The sequence below is a fragment of the Fragaria vesca genome, linkage group LG7 (genome assembly GCF_000184155.1).
Source record: "Fragaria vesca subsp. vesca linkage group LG7, FraVesHawaii_1.0, whole genome shotgun sequence".
NCBI lineage: Eukaryota > Viridiplantae > Streptophyta > Magnoliopsida > Rosales > Rosaceae > Fragaria > Fragaria vesca.
In genome coordinates, this window is record NC_020497.1 from 11,742,105 (window position 1) to 11,768,702 (window position 26,598).

The 26,598-nt window shown below is 37.1% G+C and overlaps 4 protein-coding genes and 1 non-coding gene across 5 annotated transcripts; 1 reads left to right on the forward strand and 4 right to left on the reverse strand.

Annotated features, from left to right (window-relative positions):
• Positions 1-4,376: 4,376 nt before the first annotated feature.
• Positions 4,377-9,390, reverse strand: LOC101302297 (serine hydroxymethyltransferase, mitochondrial-like). Its single transcript, XM_004307126.1, has 12 exons — positions 9,162-9,390; positions 7,897-8,136; positions 7,372-7,567; positions 7,088-7,262; positions 6,885-7,002; positions 6,660-6,772; positions 6,410-6,532; positions 6,101-6,205; positions 5,929-6,015; positions 5,744-5,851; positions 5,039-5,111; positions 4,377-4,926 (listed from the first exon to the last, which is right to left on the reverse strand). Exons 2-12 carry the CDS (start codon positions 8,111-8,113, stop codon positions 4,652-4,654), a joined length of 1,590 nt encoding a protein of 529 aa, XP_004307174.1. The 5' UTR covers positions 8,114-8,136; positions 9,162-9,390; the 3' UTR covers positions 4,377-4,651.
• A 3,939-nt stretch (positions 9,391-13,329) lies between these two features.
• LOC101292849 (probable xyloglucan endotransglucosylase/hydrolase protein 26-like) lies at positions 13,330-14,817 on the forward strand. The gene is made up of 4 exons (XM_004308590.1): positions 13,330-13,495; positions 13,707-13,807; positions 14,005-14,198; positions 14,409-14,817. Exons 1-4 carry the CDS (start codon positions 13,330-13,332, stop codon positions 14,815-14,817), a joined length of 870 nt encoding a protein of 289 aa, XP_004308638.1.
• Positions 14,818-20,506: 5,689 nt separating this feature from the next.
• On the reverse strand, positions 20,507-22,039 carry LOC101293147. Its single transcript, XR_185347.1, has 2 exons — positions 21,033-22,039; positions 20,507-20,564 (listed from the first exon to the last, which is right to left on the reverse strand). It is a non-coding gene; the product is annotated as an uncharacterized LOC101293147 (transcript).
• Positions 21,651-22,181, reverse strand: LOC101293445 (probable serine/threonine-protein kinase WNK3-like). The gene is made up of 2 exons (XM_004308591.1): positions 21,979-22,181; positions 21,651-21,807 (listed from the first exon to the last, which is right to left on the reverse strand). Exons 1-2 carry the CDS (start codon positions 22,179-22,181, stop codon positions 21,651-21,653), a joined length of 360 nt encoding a protein of 119 aa, XP_004308639.1.
• A 2,083-nt stretch (positions 22,182-24,264) lies between these two features.
• On the reverse strand, positions 24,265-26,559 carry LOC101293732 (pentatricopeptide repeat-containing protein At3g03580-like). The gene has a single exon (XM_004308592.1). The coding sequence runs from the start codon at positions 26,557-26,559 to the stop codon at positions 24,265-24,267; it is 2,295 nt and encodes a 764-aa protein (XP_004308640.1).
• Positions 26,560-26,598: the final 39 nt, after the last annotated feature.

A 26,598-nucleotide genomic window follows, 5' to 3' on the forward strand; every position in this document is an offset into this window, starting at 1 on the left:
GAAATATTTATTTCTTTAAAGTTGCTACAATCATTTGATTTCATATTCAGTTTGTATTTGATGAGTATTATACTTGAAATCACTCATGAGTTGTCTCAAGCTCTACAAAAAGATGATAAGAACATAGTAAATGCTATGGATTTATTGAAAATGTGCAAGATAAAATTGCAAACTATGAGGAGAATGTATGGCTTTCTTTGTTGGATGAAGTTGTTATGTTTTGTGGAAAAATATCAGTGTTCCAAACATGATTGATCAATATGTATGTCTAGGAAAATCAAGGTGTAGAGCTCTAGAAATGACAAATAAGTATTACTATCGCTTTGACTTTTTATGCAGTTATTGATTTCTAACTTTAAGAGCTAGATAACCGATTCAATGAGGCTAGTGCTTAACTTCTCCTTTGTTTGGCATGTCTCAGTTCTAGTTATTCATTTGCAACCTATAACAAGTACAGTTTGATACATCTTGCTGAGCTTTATTCTCAATTTTTTTTTTACATTAGAGTTCCAATGAGGATGAAAATGCGAAATCCGATAATGTCCAAGAGGCGGAGATTGAAAAAGGTTTAGAGACGAGGTTCAGTAAAGACAAGGGAAAAATGATTGCATAAGATGAAGACAAGAAGCGGTTATCTCTGGCAAAGGAAGATTGGCATTTTTATTCTCTATCCATATTTACTTGTCTATGATTGAGAACTTTTGTTTAGAAGTCTGATTGTTTCCATTTTCTGCTTAGTTGAACCTCAAATTGAATTTGTATTTGTTGGCCCTAATTTTTCTATGGATCATCATGATAGTATTTGGTCCATCAGTTTTTGGTTGTTTTATTTTTTATTTTTTATTTTTATTTTTTTTAAGAAGATATGTGTTGATTAAGTTAATTCTTTTGCAACTATGTATGTGTTGATTCAATTGTAGAAAACAAAATGAAACAGATTCAATTGTTTAATGTTGATAGATGTTAAAAGAACATGTTGTTGATCTTTGGCACCTATGTCTGTTCTCAATTTACTTAATAATAGCTTTGGCATTAATTAGTCGGTGTGCTGTTGTCTGATTGGTTAGGTAGGTTAACTAACAACTTTGAAATCATGGGTTCAAACATCACTGATGTATGGGGGTGCCTGAATTATTAATAATAATAAAAACTTTTGCGTGGATTACTAAGCTTTTCCTTGCACTAGTGGTGGCCTTTACTCTATAAATTAATGTAGCATGGAGGTTGTGAGTAGTGATCCTACATAAGGTAGCATATGGAGGTTGTGGCTAACTAGTAATCTTGATTATCATTTGTGTATAATGGATTGTGAAACTTGGACTAAATTTGTGGGTTGTTGTTGTGAGAATTAGGCTGCTACATATGGTGCACATATTAGTGAGGACAGTGATCTGACGCCACCATCCAAATGGCTTACAATTTATGTTATACCACCAAAGTTCAACAACTTTAGAGACTATATGATTGCGCATCTTAACAAGAACATGTCCAACAATGTTGTAAGGGTTGTGCGAGCTTTCAGAAAAATAATCTGGAATCGGGCATGGACAGTTAAGTAGCTCAACTACCTATACATCATACAAAAGAGAGACTGGGTTTATAAACTGAGTAATGATCACGTCATGAGAGGGTTGACATGGGAGGACTTCCATCGCATTTTTCATAGAGCAATTGAGCTCGCAAACGGGGTATTGGCACTCACACAGGTTATAGAGGAGTATTAAGTTGACACTTTCCACCAATTTTGGTTACCAATTTTGAGTTGGACTATCATACATTCTCTCTGACATGGCTTCTACTTTATCATATCATATCTAAACTACTTACTTAAGTTGCTTCTGCCTAAACTATTCAAGATATCACTTTGCACCTAGCAGTACCCTTTGATTCTGCTCATCTAGATGAATGGTAAGTATCCCCCCTCTCAGCAGTGACTGATATGCGACGAAATATGTCTTCCCCAGATCTTGCACTAATAAGTTGCCTAGGCACAATGTGCACTCCCACAAACATGATCATGGTAGTCATAATTATAACCAATGTTTTAAAATGCTGAAGCGTAACCCAAGACATTCTCGTGAGAGTCTTGAGGCTTGAGGAGCATAAGGCGTAAGCCTTACGTTATAAAAAATAAATAAAAACTATTTAAATGTACTATTACTCTTGTAATAAGTTAAATACAACAATAAGAATAATTGAAAAGAAAGGAAGTATATTTTCATCATCTGCCTCCTCTCCAAAACCCTAGCCAGAGCGAGGACTTTGTGGGTCGTCGAAGATTGTCCGGCTACGCCCCGGCAAAGACGATGGCCAATGGCCTAGCATGTGCATGATGGTTTCACCGGACGTGTAAGTCTTTTTGTTGGGGCAAGTCTCTGGTCCGGGTAGGGAGATTTGGTGGAGCTTTTCTTCTCTCATTTGGCTGGAGGATGGGTTCGAGCAATGGTTGCGAAGGGTGATTGGTGTGGGTTGGTCTTTGATGAGCCGGAGTAGGGCTTGGTGGTTGTTAGTGTTCGGCGAGCCAGGTTCGATTGTTTCAATCGGGTGCGGATTGGTTGGGGCCCGGCAGCGACCCAAGTTCGATTCTGGATCTGGAGATGTGTGTAGTGGTCTGAGGTTGTTGGCGTTGTTTGTCTACAGTGAGGGGCATGAGCGGCGGCGCGTCATGGCAGTTTGATTCTTGGGTGGAGGGATAGGTTGGGCCTCTCTGGTCCTACATTTTGGGCTCAGACTTGGGCTCAGTTGGTAGGCCTCAAGGGGCAATTTATTGGGTTGGGTTCATTTGGGCCTTAGTTCGTATTTAGTTTTTCATTTATTTTAGACTAGGGTTGCTTGCGGGGCTAGAACATTTTCTTAGTAGGCTTTGGTTTTTAATTAGGTTGTGTTGATGCTCTAGGGTTGCCCCCTCTGCATAAGGTAGTCTCGGAAGTGGTCAAATAATGATAGGTTGAGACTTGAGGACTTGTCCCCTCCTACTCATGTCTTGGTGGCCGGTTACTTGGTTCTTTTGCCACCAAGTCAGGCTTTTGTGTCAACCTCGCATATGGTTTATGACATTAAAATAACTTAGGATGGCTTAGGTTCTTAGCTCTAAATTTTTTCTGAGTCGTTTTTGCATGGTTCAATTCTTTTTAAGCCTTGCTGCCTTGACACCTAAATTGACTCAATTTTCTGACCGCCTTGAGCTTCTTAAGCCTTAAACGAGCCTTGAGTCAAGCTTTTCAAAACATTGCTTTTGACTACGATAATATTGGAAGATTGGAACATGGTTACGAAATACCAATCTGAAACAGTATATGCAAAACCATGAAATCAAATCCTTCACTTTCATATCCACAACAATGTGTTCTTTGGAATGTAAAACCAGAGTTTAACAGATAAAAATCATAATATCACCACTTCAATAACTGTGCTAGATATAAAAAGCTACATGTCTCAAAGAAGAGGTAAAGAATAATAGTCATTGCCAAGCTTGGGTGCAATAGAGGCGCTCAATTTAGTTGATTTAAAAAAATAAATAAATTAGTCACTGCCAAGCATTACCTGGATCAAGAGCTTGCAAAAGCATAGCGAAGCTTCATGGCAAAATTAGTAACTCCATTTTTGCACGAGGAACAAATTCCAGCTTTCGTTTTGTGCTTGTGAGATAGGTTGATATTAGATGCCTTGTGTAGAATTTGAAGCACCTGTGTTTGGAACACCCACAGAAAAATGAAAGTTATGATTTGTCGTCAGATCAGTTTGTGTTATGGAACACCTGCAATATATTAGTCTATGACCACTTTCTAAGTAGGGCATTTTCCCACTTCCAGCCATATTTGTTTCTACTAACACCTCAGTCACTTCTTAGCAAATCCATATCTTCACCAGCGGCTAGCATGAGTCGACCCACCTCCTTCAACTAGCAACGCCTTTACCTTCTCTACCTAGCATTCTTATAACTTGATTGGAATTCCTTTGTTACAATAGAAGCAGAAGTGATGTGGTTTAGAGTTATCCATGACCCAAATGGATACCATTTCAGGGAATATGACCAGTCTTTAAAGTGTTGATTGATTTGGGCAAAGAGGTGCCAAAACTAGTACTAGATGGTCATTGACTATAAATTTCCAAAATACAATCTAGGTGACCAATTCTCTAAATATCCCAGCAACCACAGTATTCCAGCAACATTCGCTCACTGATCATTCCCCAACAGAAGATCATTAAATCCAATATCGAACTGTAAAACAGCCTCAACCGTTCATATACTGCTTCATGAACTATACCTAAATTTGACCCAAAAAAAAAAAAAAAAAAAAAAAAAAAAAAAAAACTAAAAATAACCTAAATAACATGACATTATGAATAATGTCAAACAGGCCAAGAAACAGAAGTCAGAGGAGAGTAATCTGCTTACCATAAGTATGTGAATGTTATTGATCCAATGTTATGGACCTTTGCCGCATCTTCTTCATACAAAATAGAAGATGAATATTGTGGTACACACCAAAAAGTGCATGCAAGGAATCTTTAACTCTACCATGCCATACCAACGTCAATGACAACATCCACACACTATCTTTAATAGTTGTGCATACAACACAAGCAACTAATCCTGCAATTTCATCCTCCAGATGAGAGAATTATCTTAGTGTCTAACTATAATGACTCATACTCCAGGCATTGGGAATTGGGTGGTAAGAGCTTCAACTTTTGTCCGCAGATCTGAAACTTGATCAATCAGAGGGAATTCAGGGGTTGCAACATACTTTAAAAACTCTTGTAGCTTTGATGCTGGGGCTTTGTCTTTGGCATCAATTGCTATCCGCACACCTTCATGAATGTAGTCTGCAGTTGCTATGAAGTCTTTCTCAGTGAATCCTCGTGTTGTCATGGCAGGTGTTCCAATGCGAATTCCTCCAGGCATTAGAGCACTTTTATCACCTATACAGAAGACGATACAAATTCAAATAAAACCACAATTATGCAAACAAAAAAGAATATGACCTCAGCCCTCCAAAAACAAGGCTGTGGAAGGTCAGGCTCTTAGACTCACCAGGTACTGAATTCTTGTTAAGGGTAATAGAAGCCATGTCGAGAATTTTCTCCACCCGAGCACCATCAATGCCCTATTAATAAAGGAGAACATCTTCATACACCAAAAAGAAGACCAACTAGGAATTGTTTATGTTAAAAAAACATCAACAAAATTTTTTTTTACTAGCCAGACAAAAGCACACAGGGAAAAACATGAAACAAGGGCACGAGCATGTCAAATTAGGTTTTATGTTTTTGCAGTAGTGTTGATTTGTCAGATTTTTTGTCTTTTATCTAGAACTTTTTATTCTTTGGTGGATGAATCTCATTGGTTAGAAGCATTTGTTTTTTTTTTTGACTTTCTTTATAATTCAAATAACAAACCCACTAAAAACCTCCATGAACAGTACAAAAACCTTAGGATTTTGGAAGGAACCACTTTCCCCCATATTTTCCCATCAATCAAGAAAGTGTTTCCTTTCCTTATGCTTTCCCAAACACTGGAAAGGAACAATTTTCCTTTCCTGATGCTTACTTTCCATGAAACAAATGAGGCCTTTAAGTACACAGCATGGTATGTTGAACACTTAGAGAGCAGAACAACCTTGCCTTACACTTTTGCCTATGAATATACTGATGTATGTGCCCACATTCAGCACACGTTCTCATACAAGGAACAATCGATATGTAGCGAAGACTGCAAAACTATAACAAATATACTTACAAAGGGTCGCAGATCCACAAGAACCAGGTGATTATCGCTTCCACCAGAAACCAGCTTGTATCCAAGTTCGAGCAATCGGCTTGCAAGAGCCCTACAATTAGAGACCACCTACAAGAGAGAAGCCATAATACATTAGGAACATGACTTGAACCAGTTTTCACATCAATACAATATAATTGAAGTACCTGATTCTGGTAAGCCTTAAATTCTGGGGACTGAGCATGCTTCAAGCAAACTGCAAGGCCCCCAATAGTGTGGTTATGAGGACCACCCTGCATCAAGAAGCCGAGCCTTTTATATCCACATTCAAATAATAAATGTTGCTTGCAGAAAAAATAACAAATGAGTGGAACAAACCTGTAAACCTGGGAAAACTGCGTTGTTGATCGCAGTTTCTAAATCAACACCAAGAACTGGATCCTTCCTGAAGAATATCATTCCTCCTCTCGGACCCCTTAGAGACTGAAAAGCAATGCATGAAATTATTAGAACATCCAATCGTGGACAACAAAAAGTAAGCAGTTTTCTATTTATGTATGATTATTCATTGAGTCTATCTAATCTAGGAACAAAATGATACATAAGCCTATAAACAAGTCCACTACCATAAACTTTTCAATCTTGGATTCAGTTGGTGAAATATAAATACATGAGATTGAAATAGACCTTGTGAGTTGTTGTAGTCACAATATCACAGTATTCAAAAGGATTGGCAACCACAGAAGCAGCAACAAGCCCACTTATGTGAGCCATATCCATCATAAGAAAAGCACCAGCAGCATCCGCAATCTTCCAATCCAAATTAGATATAACTCATCAGTTGACAAAGAAAATCAGAGTAAAATATTTAATGAAATTCATGTTATGCACTGTAAATGAAATCATTTATATGGAGTAAAGACATCAGAATCCAAACCTTCCTCATGCGAGGATAGTCAAATTCTCGAGGATAAGCACTTGCCCCGACAATAATGAGTTTTGGTCGAAATAGTGTTGCTGTTTTCTCAAGCATATCATAATCAATCAGACCTGGATATATTTTATTTTTTGGGGGGAAAGACCAAGAATCCAAGAGATTAAGTATTTTATCCTTAGTATATCATAAAGAAAACATATTCTAATGAGAAATATAATGCAGAACCTGTGGATTCATCAAGTCGGTATGGCATGGACTCAAAATAAATAGATGTTCCTGATACACGTCTTTTAGGAGTCATAAACCCATGAGACAGATGTCCACCGTGTGGCAAGTCCAATCCCTAAGTCACAGTCACATATTGATAATTTAGTATAAAGACAAACCACACTCGTACAAAGGGGAAAAAAAACAAAGGGAAACCTTACCATGATACGGTCATGAGGGTTGAGAACTGCAGTATAAACCTCAAAATTAGCGGGAGAACCAGATAATGGTTGAACATTGACGCCCCACTTCTTTCCGTCTAAGTGAAATGCATCGAGGGCCCTTTTTTGGCATAGTGTTTCAAGCTCATCGATGTGCTCATTTCCACCATAGTACCTGAAATGTGCAACTGACTTGTACATCAACGGTAAATATTACAACTAAAGATATCAATTGCAGTTCATTACTCAGACTCATGAAGAAGAACATCACTCAAGCTGTGTACCTTTTCCCAGGTAATCCTTCTGAATACTTGTTTGTGAGACATGAACCAACTGTCTCCATTACTGCCCGAGAAGTGAAATTCTCTGAGGCAATAAGCTCGAGGCTTTTGAACTGCCGCTCTTTCTCCTTTTCTATAATGGCAAGCACCTCAGGGTCAGCCTCGCTTAAGGCATTGTCTACAAAACTACTTCCATTATCTGCACGGAAAATAAAAAAATTGAAGAACAAGTCAGACACAAGTCCTGCTAGGAGTAATAACATATTGTCATGACTTGTACACAGCTCTCTAGATATCTTTACACAAATGATGCTTTTGCTTCTGAAGTGTGCTAAACATGGTAAAATAAATACACACTGGCTATGCAGAGCATCGAAATCAAGCAAGGCAATGAGAGAGAAAGTGACCTGGCATTAAATCCTACTATACCAGAATTAAAAGTATTCTACCAAACCTCAATTAAATTTCAATAAGACCATACAAGAACAGATTATATTGATGGTAATTCAATCTTTTAAGCATAATTACCTCCAAATTTAGGCACCTGCACTGAAGCAGGAGAGGACGGCATCCCGGTAACCAAGCTTCCTTGGATGTTAGAATAAGATCTAGCCGTTTTTGCAAAATTAAGGTTAACTTGATGTGGAAATCCACTAATGCGCCCTCCATTTGGAAAAGCTGCTCCTCTAAGCCATGTGGGCTGTTGAACGGAACCCATAACAGCAGATCCATTGCATGCCTGCATCTTGGCTATACGTCACAAGCTTCCTAAAGAAAATTTTAAACAGTTAGCAAAAGTATAACTGGTGCCAAATACTCACACATATATAGAGACTCGCAAGCAAGAAATGTGTGCTTTTTTGTCTTGGCATTTTAGCAAGTTTTAAAAAAGAGCTTAAACGCAAAATATGAGATTCTTTTCACTCTTGCAGTCCTACCAGAAGATCGATAAAAACACATGAATACATGATTAAAGCCACAATTCCTCCTTTCAAGCATAGCAGAAAAATTCAAAACCCCAATTCGAGACTGAAAGATTAAAGAAGAACACTAACGACAAAAGACATAGAATCTAATAGATACACGGTAACAGAACCAAAAAACATTATCTGGTTTTTACTTGTGTTATTGACAAGATTGAGTTAAAGCCAAAGTGGCAAGAGAACCCAATACAAACAAAACCAAACCATAACAGAAGGAACAAATGAAACAACAGAGAAACAAGTAAAAACAGAAAACTGTGTACCCTATTCAAACAAGAGAAGAAACGAAGTGAGAACTTACACACTGAATTAGAGGAAGTTGGGTGGTGGTAAACAAGGGAGGCGGCGAGTGTTTTGCTTTCTTTTTATTCTGGGTTTGGTTTGGGGTTTTGAGGAGTTGTGACAGGTTAGTCCCGCCGAACCATTAACTTGTTTTTTATTCTATTTTTCATATTCTAGGGCTATTTTTGTCCGTCCAAACAAAAATTTCGCCAACAACAAAGATAACAAAGTTTAATAGTAGTCTACGTCTTATCGAAATCCAGTCATGTTCGAGAATAAAATAGGGCCCCGTTTGGAAATGAAATTTGGGTTCGTATTGAAAGGGTTTAAAAAGCTGGTGATGCGCTTATGCCTATGTGAAAATAATCAAACTCTTTTGAGCTTTTTTTAGGCTCCGTTTGTAACCAAACTCTCATCAAACCTTCGAGAAGAATAGTCCAGATTCTCAATTTCTCATCAACAATTCACAGTAAGTATTAAAAAAATTGAAAAAGAAAAGCAGAAAGTTGTCATAGCCTTCATACTTACAGTCACAGAGTTAGTTACTGTGAGTTGCCTGCTGTGGAACAGTGGAAGAGATGGCTGATGCGCGCCTGCGCTTGACGACTGTGGGCTGTGGCGGTGTGGCCCCGCTGCGCCTGACGCCTAGAAATTTCAGAGAGTTAGAGAGAGAACCGAGAGGAGAGGAGAGGAGAGACGAGAGAGTCGGAGGCTCAGAGACTAAAGACGATAGAGAGAGATTCGACGAGAGAGTATGTTTATAAGCGTTGGGTCTAATTAGTAATTTACTGGGTATATCTATGAAACCATGGATGACGACTATGGTTGGGATTAGTTTTGATGATTGTATTTATAATTATCAATATTCAAATGCCCTCTCTCTATTACTTTTGATACTCTTTGTCTGGGAAGAATTTTTTTTTTTTCCATACTGTTCTGGAAAGAAGTTTGCTGGGTGTGTGAATTGAGCCACAATTTTTGTGGGATTTCTTAAAGGGTAAATTTAGAATATTTAACATAATTTGCTAGGATTGAATCTATTAAGTAGTTTGCTGGATACATTTAGCAACACCTGTTTCTTTTCGTATCCGGTTAGGGCCCTCTCTTTTTATTTATCACAGTGTGGTTTCCTTAGAGACTTTTCTTGTAATTTTTCTTTTCTTTTTTTTGTTTTTTCCAAAAAATAATAATAATGGGTTAATCCTAGATTCCCATGAGGGGATTACTCCTCACCCCTATATTCAGCTTCAGTGGATCTTCCTTCACCAAGACTCAACTTGAGGAAATTTTGCCTTAGCAGGTTTAACTTTATTCAGATTTACCTAGAGCAGATTTCGGCTCATCCAAGTCCGCTTTTTGGGTTTCTCCTCACTTAGATTCCTCTTGAGAAGATTTTGATGATTTTCGTTGACAAGAAAATACAAACAATATGTGAACAGATGTGCAAACAATAAACGACAATTCATATAACTCATTGCCGAATCAATTTTGTAAGAGAAAGTTCAAACTTGTCAAATGATCATTATTTTTGAAATAGTTAGTTACAACTTTTATAAATTTATGTAAAGCGAAGGTCTAAAATAGTCATTACATATTTTACCGTTATCATCTACAGATAGACAAGTAGTTATGAGATAAGTCTCACATAGTACATAAAATAGGCTAACATTTAATTGTATTCACTCATAGAGCCCTCTAGGGCCTAGTATCCTAAAGGGTGAACCCACAAAAAATTTAAACAAACTGAAGCAAAACTAGAAACAAAACAAGACTAAAATAGTTAATAGACTAGGGCCAAGAAACCCAAACCCAAAAGATAGTGGGCCAATGATAGTGTGAAGCAGACCCAATAACACAAGGCCCATGAAGCAAATATGGACCAAGTCCACCAATCTTCTCCATTGTACGATCTCTCTGATCGGCTCTGATGACTCAACCTTCACCACCATAACCTGAAACGAGCCGCAACGCCACAAGTCCAAACCACCACGGAGATCACCTTTGCTAAAATCAGGCTCTTCCATCACGCAAGAATCTACATCCACAGGTGATTACCAGTCTAAAATCGAGCACCCACCATCTTCCTCTAACTTAGTCAAATCTAATTTAAACCTTGTGCATAGAATCAAACCCGGAGAAGTCCACGGACCATTGCTTCTAGACCAAATTTGATCTAGACCTTGCTTCAATACTCCCTGTCTGACAGCAAACGAAGAGCAAGGCCGAAGGCCGCTCCCGGCGCCGTCGAAAGAGACACGAATGGACGAGAGGATGAGTCACCGTCTCCTTATGGTTTTGAGAGAGAGATGTGTCAAATGATCATTATTTCATTAAGCAATAGTCCTTATAATTAAGTTGTCCATGATAAGTCTTTTGCAAGAAAATTAAAGTTGTCACATACATGTTGACCGAAAACTGTTAGAAGCCGTCGCGTAAATGATTTTTAGAGAGGAATTTCAAGTTGTCACATATACATTAAACAACAAAGCGTTAAGATCCTAACCTAATTGACAATTCACGAGAAAAATTAAAGTTTTCACATAAACATTAACCAACAACTCGTGGAAGTCGTCACCTAATTGAGGAAATCAATTTTACATAATTATCAAGTGACAACCGGTAGAAGTTGCACTTTTTGTTTTTGTTTTTGAGATACTGTAGAAGTTGCACTTAATTTGTCTTTTGCAGCCTAGTACAATTTGATCTAGTAGCATAAGTCTCTCTTTGCAATTAAAGTTTTCACATAAACATTAACCAACAACTCGTGGAAGTCGTCACCTAATTGAGGAAATCAATTTTACATAATTATCAAGTGACAACCGGTAGAAGTTGCATTTTTGTTTTTGTTTTTGAGATACTGTAGAAGTTGCACTTAATTTGTCTTTTGCAGCCTAGTACAATTTGATCTAGTAGCATAAGTCTCTCTTTGTAAGTGAGAGGTCGTGAGTTCGACTCAAAATATTGTAACATATTACTTATGCATTTGATCCAAAAAAAATAAAAAATTGTCTTTTGCAAGAAAATTAAAGTTGTCACATAAACTTTAACCAACAACACTCATAAATTTTGTCGTCTAATTAGGTTTCAGTGAGCAAGTTCAGATTTTCTCATAAACATTAAGTGACAACCCGTTAAAGTTGTTGCCCAATTAATTTATTGCGAGGAAGTTAAGATTGTCTAATTAAAACATTAACCGACAACTTGCAGAATTTGTCTCTAAATCAGTATTCAACAACTAAAACCTAGTTGTCACATAAAACATTAAGCGACTATCTGAGGATGTCGTCGCCTAATTAATCTTTTTCGAGGAAGTCTAAGTTGTCATGAAAATGTTAACAGATACTTCAAAAAATAAAAAATGTTTATAGAAAATTGGTAAAAGTTATCGCATAATTGATGAGGAATTGGATGTCGTAGAATGTCGTATAAGCAACAACTGCTAATTTGTCGTAAAGACCTACTTTATGATGAAAAGCTTGTTGTCACTAATGATATTATCCTCAACAGATGAAATTTCTCGCATTTGTCAAGATTTTGTGACGAATTTCGGATTGTCACAATGAACTACTCGCCTTTTAATATTTTTCTGTTGTAGTGAGATATACTATTTCTCTTATGATCTTATCCATTGGATAACCTTATTTACCAAGCCAAAGGTAATCTTGCCTAGAAAGGACAGGTTAATCGTGCCCGGAAAATACATAAACAGAGGTAGATGACGACAGAGAAGGAGAAGGTCAAGGTACATGTGGCCACATGAAAAATATTTGTATTTCTTAAAGTCTATACCGTTCATGTAATCTAACGGTTTGTTTTTAAAAGTCCTCATTGAGTCCGCAAGTTTGCGGTCCGCAATAGAACGGCCTCCTACTAATATATATTCCATGAAAGAAATAATGTCATTCAGGTGAGTGGTTTTAATAAGCAATCAATGTTTCGACGAAAGTATACAAAAGGACGAGACATAGAGAATATGAACTCTTACCCTTAACTTCTCGTTAAGAACTAACCATCGATTCATAACTGCAAACTGCAAACAGCATTCACACACACAAGGCTAATTATATCATAGATCTGACTCCTTTGGACTAATTAGGAGTTTAGGACTACTTGATTTTGATTTAGCCAATAGGAACTACTTGATTGAACTAATGAAACTTGAGTTGGATTAGTAGGAATAGTAGGAATGCCTACTCTCTCTCTCAATGGCTGCACGTCCTGCCAAGCAAAGTAAGAATCATTCACGGTTGTCCTCCCCCAGTTGGTTACTTACCTTAGTAGTTCTAAGCACGACTTTCTCCTTGGCTATTCTCTTGCCGCGTCCCAGCTAAGCTACAATCACACCTTAATACTCACTCTCTAATTTCTCTTTGTATTTTTGCAACAATAGATAGTCACACCACTCCACTAAATAGAGTTGAACTCATTAATCAATTAGCTAGTTTGTAATTTCAACTTTCAAACATTTTGTAAGGAGCTACGTACTTGCCCTCTTTTGAAACATGTATTAAATTAGGGAGGTCGAAAAATATGACAATGTCGTAGAGGAGCGTATATTTGAAGGGTGCGTCAAGCTATTTAAGGGCATCAAGAACCAAAGACAAGACATCCCATTCTAAGTTTCAATTTGTCAGAAACATAGATCGAGTAATAACAGAGAAAAAGACGACGTTCTAACTCGAGTGATATAGTGAAGATGGCGATTCTGCAAGCTTTCTTGATAGGCTTGTGCACCATTGCTTTTTATCAAAGTTCAGTTAATGCAAAGTTTTCGAAGAGCATGTACATCACCTGGGGTCAGCAGCATGCTGCAATTCAAGGCAATGGCGAAGATGTCCAACTCGTGCTCGATCAAACTTCAGGTTAGAGCTACTTGTTCCTTTGATTTAGTGTGCAAATGCATAAAGGCATTATCGTATATGCAATTCTTTAGGGATTCAATGATGCATTTTAAATACACAGCATTTGGGATTTATGAGTAAAAATGTTAATTGAAAACATAAGGACGTGTGACACTAGGGCCAGCATCTGCCATGCACTAATCAAACTACACTACCATCTTTTGTTATGCAGGATCTGCTGTTCAATCAAAGAGAGGTTTCTTATTCGGAAGCATTGAGATGCTCATTAAGTTGGTACCTAATAATTCTGCAGGCACAGTAACAGCTTTCTATGTAAGTTAACTTGAGCAAGATGCAAATTCATTACAAAACACCACATTTCTGTCTCAAATTCATCGTTAACTTTCACATACTTTAGATATTGACGCAAACTTCCTTTCCTTCTACGATGATCATAAGTCAAATTTTAAGTCGATCACCTAGGACCAACATAATGACACTTGCTTATTTCCCATATATACTTTTTACAGCTCTCATCTACAGGAAGCAAACATGACGAGATAGATTTCGAATTCTTAGGAAACGTTTCTGGACAACCTTACATTATCCACACAAACATCTATACACAAGGAAATGGAAGCAGAGAGCAGCAGTTTTACCTCTGGTTTGATCCAACAGCTGATTTTCACAACTACACCATACATTGGAACCCAACCACAGTTGTGTAAGTATCTTATGCGGACTTTCTTTCTGTATACATGATCTTTCTGTGTTGTACCAGAGACCATTGACATGCTTATATGCTGCTTTGGTGCTACCACAACCTATAAAAACACTATGGTCTCACTACCATTCACTATATTCTTATTACTGGCAAAAGTCGTGGGACCAATTACCAACTTCCTAACCTTTAATTTCACTTCTATGATTTTAGGTGGTACATCGATGGACTGCCAATTCGTGTATTCAGAAACTACGAAAACGAGGGCATTGCTTACCCCAGCAAGCAAGGGATGAGGGTTTACTCCAGCTTATGGAACGCAGATAACTGGGCAACCAGAGGCGGACTAGTCAAAATCGACTGGACCAGCGCCCCATTCATAGCTAGATTGCGCAATTTCAGAGCGAGAGCTTGCAAGTGGGATGGACCGAGCAGTATCACGCAATGCGCCGCAGCTACTCCTGCAAACTGGTGGACATCTCCTATATACAAGCAGCTGAGCAATGCTAAGTTAGGCCAGCTGAAATGGGTTAGAGACAACCACATGATCTACGACTACTGCAAAGACACTAAACGATTCAACGGAAACATGCCTGTGGAATGCTCCAAACAACAATTCTAATCCCAACCTAAGACAAACAACCAAGCCATCGCAACAAAGCTAAAGATCCTGCATCAGTTTTCTCAACTGCCAGTTCACAACTCAAAAATAATAAATGTTCTTGTGGTTTCATATGTTTTTGTTTTCAACCTTGTCATTTATTCATTCGTTCCCATTTCTCTAATTTCCGTTTTTTTCATTCTACTAATAAAAAAGTTCTCTTAACTTTTCCCTTTCATTTCTCATAGCCAAAGGCTCAAAGCTAGAACAAAAGATAAGAATAAATTTCAAAGGGAGCTGTATCCCGAGTTCCCAACAGATAGCAGTTACTTCCCACACCTTCTCTTTACGTGCCTCTATACGTGCAAAAAAAAAAAAAAAAAAAAGAAGCATGTTTCCCCAAAACTGCTTAAAACTGTTAAATGGTAATCACGCACCCTCTCAAAATCTCATACATTTTTATCGACAAAGCTCTAAAAGTTGTGATTGCACAGAAGAAATTCAAGGTCATGCTCGAGATAACTTTTTCCTTAACAATTGATTTCAATCTACCTCCTTTGTGGTTAGTTGTAGGTGTTTGTCCCAGGTGTTGGTTCAAAGAAAAACGTACGTGGAGGGAGGAAGAGAAATTAATGAAAGCTATCCAAATCTGTTCAATTTGTTAATTTGAGTAAGGTATCTTATTTCATGTAGGTGGTTGTTCGTAAGCACGTTGTCATTGTCCCTCATTGTCCTTATTGCAACTCATATTCATTTCGATTAATTTCAAGTATATTCATTCCTTATGATTGTATGCGTAATCCAAAATAGGTAGGTGCTGAGGGCAGGATCTGTACGTGTTCTTTAGTCATCTCATTTAGTTTTGTCTGAGCAACTTTTACAGTTCTTCGACCCAATCCTAATCAGGTATATATATTGTAGTTTTGAGTTTTACCTTTCTGATGGCTTCGTTCAACCAAGTCCCACTATATTCGAGAACACACCATGAGTCACCATATCAACCAACAACTAATACAAAGATTAAAGTACCTTCTCAAAAAAGAAAAAGAAAAAAAAGATTGAAGCATATAAACAAAAGATTTAAAAGGTCAAAAACTAAAAGTGAAAAGTTATTTCCTTTTGTTTGTAGGATGGCTTTCGAATATATGTAACTAGAACAATACTCTCTCCTACAAACATGTTTAACACCTCATCGCCTTCTTTTGTGATGTGGAATAGCGAATTCACATCATCTAAGGTGATCTCAACTTCATTCTCGTCAAAGATGAACTTGTTGCTCTTAGTGTTGTAGTGCCTCATTATAAGTTCGAAATCCAACTCATGCTTATTTAATTGCATCTCACTCAGCTTTTCTTGTTTGAATGCATCAATCATATTAAAAGTTTGTTTGGCTAAGTAAATCTCATGCTTCTTGAGGGAGTTACTTATTGTATTTTTCCATCATTATTAAAAATGAATGCAGTGTACACTTTTGTTGCTTGACATCTATCAGCATCTTCACCTCTTCGTCGTCGTCATCATCTTCTTCTTCTTCTTCTTCTTCTTCTTCTTCTTCTTCTTCTTCTTCTTCTTCTTCTTCTTCTTCTTCTTCTTCTTCTTTACTTCTTTCTACTTGTTACTTACGTAACTTAAGGTTTTGTTTTTACGAACCTTACGTTTTCCTTTTTTAACCGTTTCGGTTCGTTTTACCTTTCCTTTACCGTTTACCCGGTTTTTTACCCGTTTTTTTCCCCCCCCGGTCCCCCCCCCCCCCCCCCTTCCTTTGTTTTTCTTTTCTTATCTGCTGTCCCTTCCTCGATATAGTATTGTTTAATTGTTTTTTATTCAATCTCTGTCTTCCTCATCATCAGTATTCCAATGATGATGTGATAGTTAATATATGAATAAAATCGTCAAAACTTAATGATAATGCATGTACTTCAAAAACATTTTCGGAAATATCACTAGAATGAGAGAGCTTCAATTATTTAGGAAACTGTTTCAATAAAACTGTTTTTTTTTTATCGGATTAAGGCCATATTTGGTACAACTTAGCTTTTTAACGATAATAAGATTTTATTTGAACTATTAAAGTTAATAGTATTTGATAAACTAAAGAAAAAAACTTTTAACGAAAATCAGCTTTTATCTGAACTATTAAAGTTAATAGTGTTTGATAAACTAAAAAAACAATTTTTTAAATTACAGGTCACCGGTAGCAAATGATTTAGAACAAAACCAAATAATTTAGAACTAAAATGGAAATAAATTACGTTAATATTTTATTAGGATTTTTTTATTGCTATAGATTATATAGAAAATTAAAATGTAGGATGAAATGAGCATGTAGGATGAACAAAGAAGATGAGTAAGGTGGAAATAGCCGCACTCTAAATATTTTGCTAGCTATGAAGTCAACATGTGTCTTGCCGATGCAATAGATATTATTGTATGTTGTTTACTCGTAGCTGGGTGTTTTAACCCATACACCGGAGGACCCATAAAGGGTAATACATCTCAATCATTCTTTTTCGTTCTTAAATTACATCTCTCTATTTAATCGCTCAACGTAACTATATAATGTAAATCAGTAACTATAATATCATATATTTTTTTTCAACGTTATTTATATATATGTGAAATACCATATTTCCAAAGCTCTTATTTACAGTTGTTTCTTTGTGTTTTCATGCAGTTTTTCATGTGGTAAAAGATGAATGCCGACTGCTATGCAAGAAAGATGCGTTAACTGCTTATTAAGAATATTATGATTTTATCAGTCATTTGGCAGTCCTTTTTATGTTTGTTCCAAGGGATGGTTGCGAACAATATTTTTTTTTTAATAAAAAAGTATAAAGATTTTTTTGGTACGTTTAATCAACCTCTTTCCTTTTATTAACGAAAACCATGTTGCTGAACTGTATTCAGTATTCTTCTATGAGGAGGCAAAATTATTACTAATTTTATCAATTCTAACTTATTGATCCCGTATGTAATTTTAGTAGCCAAACTATAATTTATTTCACATTATGATCAAGTTTAAGCAAAAATGTTCAACTTCGTTAAACACAAAAGAAGTAGGAAATCATGCGCATGATTAAGCACTTATATTCTTAGTTCACAACTCTCTCATCACAAGCTTGAATAGTCTTTTGACACCCTAGAAAACATTTACTCATTGATCAAGCCTCATGTTCTCCAACCAAATAACTCATTAAAACTTCTTTGAATAAAAGTTCTATTGAAAAAGTGATTAGAGTTTAACTTACAAATCTATGAAAATTCAGCAAACTAGCTAAATAAATAGAATAGACATACTACGAGATTCTTCTCAGCCCTAGCTTAGAAGTTTAAAAAACCCTAATAAGAGAAATCATGAAAACATATAATATAAGAGTAGTGGAAACTTTAGTCGATGATGAGCTTCTCTTCGCCACGAAAATAATTTGCCTCCTCTCATATATGTATATATGTAGGGTCCTTCCACTAAATGATCCATTTTTAGACATATATGAGGGATACGGGCACCAACGTTTTGATTGAATTTTTGCATCTTCATTGTTCAGTTTGTAAGTGCTAATATATAGATTAGTTATATAAATTTTCAGCAAATTTAGTGATCATTAAAGTGTCAAAAAAGATTAAATTAATTGACGAACCAAATCTGTCAAACCTGAACCGTTCATGCTTATAACTTTGAATCGAAGTTTTGAATGCTCTAACGATAATCAATTTGTTATGCTAGAAGAATGAACTATTTGACGAACTATTTTCGAAACAAAACAAATAGTTTCAAATATGTTCATTCTTGTCGCATATGCTAGCAAATGAACTATTTTCGTTTGGTTGTTAGTGATCTTCCTGTAGGGTAATATCATGTGTTAGCCTTGCCCTAAATAAAAAATAATAATAAGAAAAAATAAAAGAAGTAAAAACAGAAAAAATGCTGCTTACACCAAGGTTTGAACTAAGGAGAAAAGGAGGACAGAATAAAAACATGCCTATAGCCACTACACCAAGTTGAAACATATAGAACGTATATTAGATTTGTGGTAACCTTACTGGGTACTGGCTCCGTCCTTAGCTAGAACGGCAGTCCTCCTCACGCCGTAACCATCAACAAAACTTGAGAATACAAGAGAGGGAACACATACATGTTCTTGGAATCATTCCAAAAAATATATATAAAATAGAGGTTCTTGGAAAATAAACAAATCAAATGTATTAAGTATTAACCAAAAAAAAGAAACAATAGCATGTATTCCTCTACAGATAAATTTGTGTGCAGTGATTAGTGACATCCCATAATCAGAGTTACTTTTACACAGGTTTGACTCTTTTATTGACATCCCATAATGTAACATTGTCAAATGCTTCCCTTTCAAAAAAAAAAAACATTGTCAAATACTTCTCGACTCCCTTCTGGATTTTGCTGAAAATGATCTTACCGGAAAGCTCCCTGAGTATTTTGGAAGATTGGAAAGGTGGAAGTGGGAATGTCAGTCACTTGAATTCTCTCTTATCCTGGCTAATTGTACTAGGCTTGAGGCGTCTGAGTTTTATCAATAGTCGTTTTGGATGAGAATAACCAGAATCCATCAGAAACCTTTCCACCAAACTGAAAGAGTTGTCTGTCGGTACATGGAAGCATCCCCTATCATCATTGGAAATCTTGTAAACTTGACCAAACAGGAACTGGGAGACAACAATTTGGGTAGTAGTCTCCTAGAAGAAAGTCGGAAGCTTCAGAAGTTGAGAGGGACTGCTATTGAACCTAAACAAATTTTCTGGGCCAAACAGCTTTTCTACAATTCAAATCATATTAAGAATCCAAGCCAATATATGCCTCGCTGCACATCAAATAGACACTAGACAGTACCATACGAGACTAGTATACTGTCATATAAAACACTTTTTCCACTTAAGTCACTAAAAATTCCAAATCTAGATATTTAGTTCCTATACATGGAATTGGCATAATATGTCACGAAATCTGGATTCAAAATTACCTTGCAAGTTCTATAAACAAAACGGTGAACAACACAATAAGCGCTAATTTGCATCACCCAACCAGAAAAAAAAACTCACTTAAAATGCAATTGAAGAAAGCTTCATAGCCTGGGAAATTTTGATACACACCAAATAAGCAAATTGATGAAATGAGCCCACAAACCTAAGGAAGGACGGACCATAACACACATCGGCAAAATCAGTAGTCTTTTGAGCACTTGTTTGCCCAACTAGACATGAGTCTGCAAATGTTTGAACTTCTTTATTAGAGTACTAAGCCAATTAACATGAGTCTGCAAATGTTTCAACTTCCAGGTTATGCAAATGTTTCAACCATTTCCAAATGAGCTACTAAATTTTCGCAAAACGTGAAAACAATGATGCAGATTACTATTTTCCATTAACATGTATAAATATTGCATATCAAATATAAATAAACACAACTAAGCCAATTATCTAATCAAAATACTCAATATTATTCCAGACTCGGAAATCATTATAGTAAAACAAAGTAGACAAGAAACCAACCATACATTTCCACCGCACTTCACAACATGCTCAATAAGTTCATCATTTCAAATGCTATCCCTATATAACATGACTCCTATTACAACATCAAAGTCTCACCATTCAGATTTGGCTTGCCGTGCATCAAGTGGCAGACGTTGACCGAGCAATTACCGGATGATGAGCGCCTCTGATATGCTTTTATCGGCCAATCTCAAGCATCTAAAGCATATATCCTGACGTCCGCACCGCCTAATACAGAATGAACACCTCTGAACAATAATCCCAAACAGAAACATATTCAATTTTGAAACAAAACAGACTATAGTATTCTTCATCTCCCAAATAAACGCTATACAGTACTAAAGTATCAATCCCTTCACACTAACTACGTATTACGCTTTTGTCTGAGACCAAGTATTCTTCATATTCAGCAATTAAAAGCCATAATGAAAAGGGAACTCTGTCATAGTGCTTTTAACAAATTTAAACCAGAGATGAGGTAAAGAAACTACGTATACTAAGTTTATGAGAAACATATAATAAATACTAGCCAGACTATTTACCTCAATGTCAAAATCATGTATCTGAGTATATTACAAGAACAAAAGCTGTGTCGTACCCTTTTTTTTTTTTTTTTTTTTTTTTTTTGCTTTTTCAGAAGAGGTATTGCAATTAGAAATTAACAAGTACCCTGCGTTTAGAATGACATCCCTTAGAAATTTGAGCAATAAAAAGACCTTGTTGTGCTAATGCTGTGTGCTATTTTATTTGCTTCTCGAGGAGAAAAGAGTACTTTGAACTCCTCATAGTTGTGCATGAGAGCTTTAATATCTTCAAGAATGGAACTGAGCACGGACATGTCTTCTTTTTCTTGGTGTACAGCAGTTGCCAACACTGAAAAATCAGTTTCGGATACCACCTTATTATTATTCATTCCCACTGCCATTTGTATTCCTTCCAAGTGAAGCTAATGCTTCTGGATGTAGTGGGGAGGTTACTGATAGCAATGGTCTACAAGCTGCAGCCTTTGCTCATCCATCTACATAAGATTATATTGTTGTCTGAGAAAAATCACAAAATGTACAGAAAGATGCTGCCCAAATCAAAAGATTGAAATGATTTAAACAAGAAACCCTCCTAGCATATCCTCTTGGTTATACCATTAAATTCATTTCTCAATGAACTGCTTCACTTGAGGATCCTTCACATTACTCAGTGCAGCCGGCATCACACCAGATATAACCTTCTTGTATATCTGCGCAGGACTTCGGCACTCCTTATAAGGGTACTCACAAGTCACCATTTCCAGCAAGCACAGCCCAAAAGAATAGATATCCACCAGCTCATTATAAATCCTATTCATACATCTCCAGCACTATAAACTCTGGCGTGCCAATCACTCCATACTCAGAACTACTACTCTGCTCATGCATCACCAATGTAAACCCGAAATCCCCAATCTTCACCTCTCCATTGAAACCATTAATAAACACATTGTCATACTTCAAATCCCTATGAACAATAGTAGGGTCATGAGAATGCAGATAGATTAAGCCCTTGAGAATCTGCCGTGCTCATTTCTTCATGGCCTTGACTTCAACATGGGTGTGCTTCTTTCGATACTGCTTCAAGCTCCTGGAAGTGAACAACTCCATGATCATATTCACAGTCCTCCTCCTCTACTTCTTACCATTATCACCATCTTCCGAGACCCACCAGCTGAAAAGCTTGATGATCTTACCATGTTTTAGAGACTTGAGCCAATTAATCTCCGAAAAAAACAAGCGCTGAAGCTCAGCATCGTCCGCAGGCTTGACTTTGCTCCAGGCCACTTCAATCCCTTCTTCCTCATCAAAAGCCTCTAAAACTGACTTTATGGCAAACATCACCAAAGTTTAACCTGTTAAACGTCTAACTGCAATCTCAGCTTCTGCAGCGGTCAGCCTCTGTAGAGATATGGTGTTAGCTTAATTTGAGGTCTTTAACTTCACTCATTAAAGGTTTGTCAAGAAAGAGACTACCTCCAAGAATCAACAGAAGCACTTCCTGATCTCAACCTTTCAAAACCTCACATGCAGATATATAAACCGCACCTAATCCGTTATCTGCAGCCACAATCCACAAGTAATTCATGCAATCAGATAAATATATGAGAAGTAAATGAGCTGACTAGGCAGACCTGTTTTGATTGACGGAAACCACTGGTAAATCTATAGCCAGAATTCTGCAGCTTGCAATTTAAAGATTATCAAAACTATTAACTTACCATTGTAACTTCTTAAGACAAAACTAAAATGCAGACTTTAATTGAAACTAGACAAGCAATAATAAGAAGACGTAAGATTTAGAAGCTTGAGGTTCTATCTTTATTCGTTTGTCTTTTACTTATTTCCCTTTTTATGTGCTTCAAACAAGAGGCAAGAGTGAATAATTGTTTGCTCATCAAGCACATTATAAGCTCTAACCTCTCAGTCTGGTATATCTCCTTAAGCATTGGACCTATCTTATTAAACCATGAATGATATCCACCTATCTTATTAAACCATGAATGATATCCTTTTGCACAGCATGCACTGAAAATACCACGAAGTGTGTACAAGTGTGTCTGTTTGTGTGTGCGCTTTCTTTTGTTTTTTTGTTTTTATTTTATTTTAAGAATATGATAAAAATCAAAATCAAGAAATAAAACAAAAAATACAGACATCTTAGAAACAATTCCAATGTGTGCAACTTAAAACAATTACAGTATATAAGGAAACTCAATCATTTTATTTAAACAGTGAACCAGAAAAGATTACACAATAACTGTCCAGAAAACATCAATCATTACCTCTGGTATTGCCAGCCTACCCTGGTCTTATTATGTCAGTTCTTCTCATCCTTCTCAGAAGTCATAGTATGAATTGGAAATCATTATACCCTTCCTTGCCAGAAATCCAGCATCTACCATCAATTTCTGCATGTATAAGGTTAATAGGCCCTCAGACCTTGTTTTAAATCTCCATCCAGCTAAATTCAGGATCTTTTGTGATCCCTTTAGCTTTCATGTATTTCCTCATCATTCTCACTTTATCCCACTTCCGTAGATCTGCGTATACATTCAATACCTAAACATGATACCCCGTATCATGAGAAATAAATTCAACTATCTGCTCTCAGACACGTCCAGCTATCTTTTCTTCACCAGTTCCTCAGCAAGCACTAAGTAAAGATCCCCAATACTTGTATCTGCTTTACATGTTTGATAAAAGAAGATGGTCAGATAGATTATTTACTGCCATGCCAAATTCATGTATCCGAGTATATTGCAGCAACATAAGTTGTGTCGAGCTACATATGATGATTAAATTGTTGTCTAAGAAAAGTCATAAATTTTACACAAAGCAGCTGCCCATTGCCCAAATCCAAAAAATTATAATGAATTTAAACAAGAGGTACTTAAAATCAGTCTGGTAAATCTACTTCAAACACACAGGACCTATCTTATTATACCATGAGTTCATGACTGATAACCTTTTGCACAGCATGCACTGAAAATACCACAAAAGTGTGTATAAATATTGAACTTTTATGAGTGTGTGTTTGGGCGCATGTGCACCCTTTTTTTTTTTGAAGAATAGGGTAAAAATCAGAATCAAGAAATAAATAAAAAAGTACAATCATCTTTAATGTGTTCGATTTGAGACATATATGCAGAAGAATATTTCTTTTAGAATTTGGCAGATTTTCAATATAAAAGGAAACTCTAACCAGATAAGATTTCACACTAACTGTCCACAAAACATCAATAACTACCTGATATGGCCAGCGTATACTTGATCTTATAATGTCAGTTCTTCTCATATCCTTCGTAGAAGTCATACTATGAATTGGAAATAATCATACCCTTCCTTGCCAGAAATCCAGCAACTACCACAGACAACTTATCAACATCTAATGTATAAGGTTAAGAGGACCTCAGATCTTCTATTAAATCTCCATCCAGCTAAATGCAGGATCTTTTTTGAGCCCTTTAGCTTTCATGTATTTCCTCATCATTCTCACTTTATCCCACTTACCTAGAGCTGCGTATACATTCGATACCAAAACATGATACCCTGTGTCATAAGAATTAAATTCAACTATCTGCTCTGAGACACGTCCGGCCATCTCTTCTTCACCAGCTTCACGGCAAGCACTAAGTAAAGATCCCCAGATACTTGCATCTGCCTTTATTGGCATTGAATGGATAAAGTTCTCGGCTTGAACTAATAGCCCAGAGCGGGATAGGAGGTCAACTACACATGCATAGTGCTCCATCTGAGGCTCAAGATTGTAGTGTTTCTTCATCCGATCGAAGTAAGCCAGACCCTGTTCTACCAAACCTGAATGGCTACATGCATATATGATGGCCAGAAAAGCTAGATGATCAGGAAGAACACCAGTGGCTTCCATTTTTTGAAAAGCTATCAATGCTTTCTCACCTTCTCCGTATGTCCCATATGCAGAGATCAACGAAGTCCATGTCACCACATCCTTTATACACATTTGCTCAAATACTCGTATGGAAGTTTCCAAGCTACCACAACTAGAGTACATTTCTATTAGTGCATTCCCAACCGGAACATCTGAATGATATCCTAACCTGAAAATGCAGCCATGGATCTCTTGTCCTTTTCGCTTGGCAGCAAGTAAGGAACACACTGGTAAAATACCTAACATTGTGGCCACATCAAGCATCACTCCCTCATTTCTCATTCTAAGAACCATTCTTAAACCTAAACTACAGTCTTCATTGTGAAAGCATGCAGAAATTATACTATTCCATGTTACAATATCACGAGCTGTCATGCTGTCAAATACTTTTAGTGCATCTTGTAGTTTACCACATTTAGCATACAAATCAACAAGAACATTGTTGACAACAATATCTGAATCAAATCCCAGTTTCACTATATCACAGTGGATCATTTTCCCCTGGTCCACCTGTCCGAGTTGAGTATACATAGACAGGATCATCACGCAACTCACAGAATCAGGTTTCTCGTTATTTCGCATCATCTTAAAGAGATTAAACCCTTCATCAAAACAGCCATTAAGAAAATAACCATTGATCATAGAATTCCACGACACTGAATCTCTGCATTCCATATAGTCAAATACTTCCCGTGAAGCTAACAGACTTCCGCATTTTGCATGCATATCAATAGCTATATTATTCGCCATTGTATCAAACTCAAAACCACTTCTTTTCATGTAGCCATGAACATATTTTGCCAGTCCCAAGTCCCGTAAATGTGAACAAGCACGGAGCACAGATGTAATCGTTAGCAAATCAGGCGTGAATTCCTTTATCATTTCCCTGAACAAACTGATCGCCTCATCAAATAAACACAATTGCAAGTACCCACAAACCACAGTATTCCAACTAACACAGTCCCTAACTACCATCCCCTCAAAAAAAATTCGAGCATCTCTACACCAACCAAATTTAAAGTACATTGCAAGAATCCCATTACTTACTAAAACATCTGCATTCACCCCAATCTTCTCAACCAGACCATGAACTAGCCTACCCTCTTTCACATCCACCAGGCTTCCACACGCAGGTAGGACACTGGATATCGAAAAACAATCTGGTACCAACCCCTCCATTCTCAATCTCCAAAACATCTCCAAAGCTTCCTCCCAATATCCATTCGAACTGTACCCCGATATCAAACTATTCCACGACACAACATCTCTCTCACGCATTTCATCAAACACCTGGCGTGCATGACCAAGCTCACCAAGTCTTGCGTACATGTCAATTAAAGCATTGCATACATACAAGTCTGTACCAAACCCGGTCTCCGAAACACGGCGGTGGATAACCAGCCCCATTTCCAGATCACACAGAGCGGCGCAGGCGTTGATCACTGAAGGGAAGGTGTGGCTATCGGGGCGGACATTGGTGTGAAGCATTGCGTTGTAGTGGCGGAGAGCTTCGGAGTGGAGGCCATTATGGGTGAGGGCTCTGATGATTGAATTCCAGAGATAGGGGCTGTGTTTGGGGCGGAAATGGCGGAAAACTGAGAGGGAAGAAGAGGGGTGTTTGAGATTGGAGTATTTGGATATGAGTTTGCCGGAGAAGAAGAGGGAGTGGTGTAATCCTAGGGTGATTAGGAGTGAGTGGAGCTTGTGTAGTTGGGTCTTGGTTTTAGTTGAAGACAGGGTTTTTGAGAACAAGGAATAGAGAGCCTGTTTGGTAAGACCATAGAAGCTGCTTACGTTTGTTGTTCTCATTTCAAAGTAGCAAAACCAATCTGCCCTGATTGTAATATA

Excerpts from the sequence above, each read along its gene's own strand:
- LOC101302297 (XM_004307126.1), bottom strand. The coding sequence starts at position 8,113 with ATGCAGGCATGCAATGGATCTGCTGTTATGGGTTCCGTTCAACAGCCC. Across the intron at positions 7,263-7,371 it reads GAAGGATTACCTGGGAAAAG|GTACTATGGTGGAAATGAGC; the intron begins GTACACAGCTTG and ends TGCACATTTCAG. Across the intron at positions 5,112-5,743 it reads TTGTGGATCTGCGACCCTTT|GGCATTGATGGTGCTCGGGT; the intron begins GTAAGTATATTT and ends CTTTATTAATAG.
- LOC101292849 (XM_004308590.1), top strand. The coding sequence starts at position 13,330 with ATGGCGATTCTGCAAGCTTTCTTGATAGGCTTGTGCACCATTGCTTTT. Across the intron at positions 13,808-14,004 it reads GCACAGTAACAGCTTTCTAT|CTCTCATCTACAGGAAGCAA; the intron begins GTAAGTTAACTT and ends TACTTTTTACAG. Across the intron at positions 14,199-14,408 it reads TGGAACCCAACCACAGTTGT|GTGGTACATCGATGGACTGC; the intron begins GTAAGTATCTTA and ends CTATGATTTTAG.
- LOC101293445 (XM_004308591.1), bottom strand. The coding sequence starts at position 22,181 with ATGTTTGCCATAAAGTCAGTTTTAGAGGCTTTTGATGAGGAAGAAGGG. Across the intron at positions 21,808-21,978 it reads GATGGTGATAATGGTAAGAA|GGATTTGAAGTATGACAATG; the intron begins GTAGAGGAGGAG and ends TATTGTTCATAG.
- LOC101293732 (XM_004308592.1), bottom strand. The coding sequence starts at position 26,559 with ATGAGAACAACAAACGTAAGCAGCTTCTATGGTCTTACCAAACAGGCT.